We start from the raw sequence: 4,870 nt of genomic DNA, 5'->3' as shown, positions 1-4,870 counted from the left end.
TCCCTTCACCTTGAAAGGAACTGCTGTGGGTCTGCTTAGCTCCACCTTTAGGCCTCAGCTCCTGCCTTGCTGCCTTGGGAAGCTTATCCTGACTTGCAGATCCGGTCAAACCTCCCTCTGAAACCCTCTGCCACCTTAGACCTCATCACTTATGCAGTTTTACCAGTACTCGTGGGATTGTTTAATATTTGACTGTCTGATCTCAGGTGCCTAAGTTCCTGGAGGTGCAGGGGCTAACCGGTTTTGTTAGATGCCACTGCCTGGCACACAGTAGGCCTTCCAGGAATGAAAAACAAACCAACAGCTGTGCCAGGACTCAAGCAGCATGGGCCTCTGTGGAAGGTCAGGATGGAGTGGGTTAGAGGTTCTCTTGAGCTTCCCTAACACAGGCCCTTCTGTAACACTCTGAATGTTAGAGCATGGCCATCCTAAGTCCCCAAGAAACTGTAAGCTCCCAGATGGCAGAATTCCCATTCTGTCTAGTGTTGTGGCCACCGCCCCTAGCGCCTGTTACTTAGCTTGAGATACACAATTAACAAAAAAAAAAAAATAAAACAGTAACTACCCGCCATTTGTCAGTGTTAATGAATACCTTCCGGAGGGTGGGACCAAATGAGGTATGCTACAGACAGCGTGGAAGAACTGTTTAAGCTGGAGCTGACTCTTGAAAGAACACAAGCCACCTGCTAATTAAAGATTTAAAAGAGAAAAAAAAAATGAGGAAAAGGAAATTCGCCTTCTCCTCTTCTGGGAAAACAGAGAAAGGAAGGAGGTCGGGGAATGGGCCAAGGGTGGGGAAACTGCAGCCTTCTCATTTCAAGATCTTTTCTTTTATGGCGGGTCCAGTGACCCACGCCTGTAATCTTAGCACTCTGGGAGGCTCGGGCCGGAAGATCTCTTGAGGTCAGAGGTTCCAGACCAACCTGAGCAAGAGTGAGACCACCCCCCTACTAAAAATAGAAAAATTACCCAGTTGTGGTGGACACTTATAGTCTCAGCTACTGGAAAGGTTGAGGCAGGAGGATTGCTTGAGGCTAGGAGTTTGAGGTTGCTGTGAGTTAGGTTGACGCCACGTTGCACTAGCTTGGGCAACACAGAGTTCTTTACAAAGGACCAAAAGAGTCAAGAAAAGCTTCATCTACCTCTGCTGGACCCCTTTCAATAAAAGGATTTGTTATGTAAAATTTGGATTCAGTCAGGAGGCCGCACTTAAGGACCAGGAAGGTCACAAGTTTCCTTCAGGCTGCAGGTTCCCCACAAGCGAAAACTGGACAAGTCTACCCAGTCACTACCGGCTCTCTGCAGTCGCTGCATTGCCACCTGGCATTTCGGGACAGGGTGCAATTTTGTCGTGGATTTATGCAGTCAGATCCCCTCTCGTGAGATGGTATTTAGGGTGCTCATAGGGAAAGTCGACAAGGAGGGAGGGAGTCTTGGCTTCTTTCCATTCACAAGCATTCTCCATGGCCACCGTCACTACACGCCGGGGCCCAGCCGCGCACAAGTCGCGGAACGCGCGCGGCTCCGCCCCCGGGGCAGCTGAGGTCCCGCCCCCGTCGCAACGGTCTCGGCACGCAGGCGCGGTGGCGCGCGCGCAGCTGGGGCGGGGCGCACGCGAGGGCCCCGCTTAAATACAGGTGGAGGGGGCGGTGCGTAGCCGTCGGGGCGCTGCTGCTCAGCCGCTAGGGTCTTCGCAACTGTCTGCTTGCGGCGCGAGCCTCGATCCTCGCACTTTCCCTGGCGGCAGCGGCCACAGGGAGCGGAGGCTAGCGTGAGGCGGGCTCCATGGAGAACGGCGGACGCCCGGGCAGAGGCGACATTTCCATCTCGGCTCCCGAGCTCCAGTGACCAGCGCTCGCTCCCGTACCGCGTCCGCGCAGCCGCTGGTTCCGGGACTGACTGACCGACCGGCCTCGCTGCGCCCCCCACGCCGCTGCCTCGCAGACCAGCGCGCTCGGCGCCTTAGCGCCGAGACTTCCCCTCGCCCCACTCCTCGGCGGGGTGGCGGCGGCCGGGCCCCCGCGGCGGCGGTCGGAGCAGCAAGAGCCCGCCTCTATGATGAAGTTCAAGCCCAACCAGACGCGGACCTATGACCGCGAGGGCTTCAAGAAGCGGGCAGCGTGCCTGTGCTTCCGGAGCGAGCAGGAGGATGAGGTGAGTTGCGACCGGCGCGCACGCTGCCCGGGCAGGCTCCCGGGGGCGACACGGACTGCTTCCCTTCCCTTCCCCTTCCCCGCCCGACCCTCCGGCTGCTGGGCCGGGAGGCTTCAGCCCCCTCCCTCCTTGCCCGCCTGCCCGCCCGCCTTCCTTCCTTCCTTTCTTTAGCTGGGGAGAGGAGACAAAGGGGCTCGCCTAGTCCCATGCTCCCCCTCTGGGCCCTCGCGTGGGGACTCGAGGCCGAGACGCCGCCGGTCCCCGGCAAGGTCCCAGGCCCAGCGAGCCTCGCCTAGCGGGACTCACCATCTTAACTAGCGAATTGAGTTCGAAGCCGCGTAAACTTCCGAGTGCTCACGGAGAGGATAGAAATGGCGTGAGTGTTGCAGCCCGAGCCCTTCTGCCTCTTTTACATTTTCCTTCCGTGTTAAGGCGGTTTGCAGTCTCGAATTAAGTCTAAGCTTGTTCGTGGAGTAGCAAACAGTCCCCGTGCTTTAAAATAAAACCCTCTTGGGTTCAGTTTGGCAATTTCACTTTTAAGTGCATCCATTACACGGCAAGCAGTTGGCGTAATTGTACTTCATTTTTTTAAAAAACGGCCTTCCCTTTTAAAGTTTTCTGACTGCAGAAGGATGGGTAGTGAATAACACCAAAGAGAAGGTGGACTAGATGGGCAAGTTGCCATTTCAGACAGTAATCTCTAGCTCTCAGCATATTTATAAAGGTTTTTTACTTTGCTGTTTGGCTTGCCATCTGGAGACAAGCAGGCTTTCTAGTTCTAAGAGCAAACGATCTTCTGTAATTCACCCATCTGCATTGGGTTGAGAGTGAGGCTCTTGGGGTTTCCTTGGAGGGCAATTTTTACTTATTTCAGTTACATTTGTTTAATTAAAAGATGGCTCACTTTTAAAGTTGCTTAGGGCAATAGTAGTCATTTGGTAGATAATGAAAATCCTTTCTCATTGCTAGTCTTAAAAATTAACATGCTGAATTCTGCTTCCATAACCAACTGTGTGTAATAAAGCACTAGACTAAAGCTGGAGATGTAAATTTAATGGCTTCCTGTTAGACCCTGCAGTTATGAGTATGACACGGTATACGTTCAGTGGTGTAGTTTATGTTAACAAAAAGCAAGTGCTTTAAAATTGTATTTTTCAAACTCTTGTTTTGACTTACTCTTTGGAAAAAAAAACACTTGAGATTAGTCTGTACTTAGTTGTGACCTTTAAGGGTTGTTAGACCTAAATCCTGAAGGAGTTTGTAGAAAAACAGGGTCTCTGGCATTGAGATGAGTCTGCTTAGGAGAGCTAGAAACTACAAAGAGAAAGGTTTTTAACATACACAAAAAGGAAAAAGTCAACAGCATTAAGTGCATTCTATTAAAAAGGTCTTTGAGGGAAGGGCCACGTTAGGGCAGAGCAAACTTGGAATATAAAAGAATAGCCCCAAGTGATCAAGATAGGTCCAGGATCTTGTCTGACTTACTCATCATTGTATAATCGTATTCTTAGTTGAGTGCTTATAAGTTGCTAGAGACTACCAGAAGATAGATTGTTACATTTAATCCTTTTAACACTGGGAGGTAGTGCTGGTTATTCCTTTTTTTATAGGTGAAGAGACAGTTGCCAGCATAAGTAGGAAGTAGTGGGGTCAGTGTATAGGGTCCAATCCTTTCTTCTGATGCAGGGCTCTTGGCATGAGGCCCAGCCTGTTGCAATTGGATGTTCAGTGTTTGTTGAGTGCCTGAGATTTTTGTGAGGCTAAAGATTTTTGGAAGCCTATCTGAAAGTGGTGACTTTAAAGTCTTGCCATATGTGAACTTGGAGTTGAGGTTTTGTAAAAATGTAAGTCCTTAGGGAAAAATAGGGGGTGGGGTGGGAGGAAATTGAACCCATCTCTATTGTGTGCATGGTGTAAAGCGGGGTCTAACAGGAACATCAGAAATTACTTCAACAGATAAATGAACTATTTTTGTGCTTGGAAATTGTTTCTGCTGCAATAAGTACTAAATTCATAACCTCTAGTTGAATCAAGACACTAATTCTGTTAGATAAGAAAAAGTAAGGAGCAAGATTTAGAGAATGTATTAGTGAAATCCATTGTGTAAAACTTTGTAAATCTGATAACCGGTGGGTTGAGAATCTGGGTGAATCAGCTTGTTAGAGGGAGGACATGATCCCAGGGATGATTCTAGAATTCTTTAAGTAAAATGCATGGCCAACTTTAACATCTGGTTTGGCTTTTCCAGAGTCTTTATTTCTGTGGTTGTATATAGTTAAGGCTGTATTACATGACAAGTACAAAAAAGACTGTTTTACCTTTCCGGGATATTTTACTCTTTTGCTATGAATTTGTTTCCCTTCTGTTGAAATTACGTTACCAGTCTTATCTTTAATCCACAGCTTTTTAGCTAACAGGGGAGAAATGTTTCCCTCTACACTTAGCTCTTGGTGTTAGGAATTTTAATTACAGCAGAACCTCTATAGTCGACCACCTCCATATATTGACCAGTTTGTTACAGTCCTTTGGATGGTCAACTCCAGAGGTTCTAATCTATTTGTTTCTTTATTTTTTGCGGCAGAGACTCTGTCACCCTGGGTAGAATGCCATGGCGTCATCATAGCTCACAGCAACCTCAAACTCCTGGACTCAAGTGATTTTTTTTTTTTTTTTTAAGACAGAGTCTCACTATGTCGCCCTCAGTAGAGTGCTGTGG

The 4,870-nt window shown here is 48.7% G+C and overlaps 1 protein-coding gene across 2 annotated transcripts in view; it reads left to right on the top strand.

The window, feature by feature from the left end:
* The first annotated feature begins 1,646 nt into the window (after positions 1-1,646).
* Positions 1,647-4,870, top strand: part of NUDT4 (nudix hydrolase 4) — a 23,469-nt gene continuing 20,245 nt past the window's right edge. For both annotated transcript variants that reach the window (XM_012801209.2, XM_003783354.3), the window contains exon 1: positions 1,647-2,154. In XM_012801209.2, coding sequence (XP_012656663.1) covers positions 2,056-2,154 — 99 coding nt within the window. In that variant the 5' untranslated portion in view covers positions 1,647-2,055. The remainder of the gene's footprint in view (positions 2,155-4,870) is intronic.

The sequence above is a fragment of the Otolemur garnettii genome, unplaced genomic scaffold (assembly GCF_000181295.1).
Source record: "Otolemur garnettii isolate 467f Iridium unplaced genomic scaffold, OtoGar3 scaffold00007, whole genome shotgun sequence".
NCBI classification, from domain to species: Eukaryota; Metazoa; Chordata; class Mammalia; order Primates; family Galagidae; genus Otolemur; species Otolemur garnettii.
This window is presented reverse-complemented; position numbering and strand designations above follow the sequence as displayed.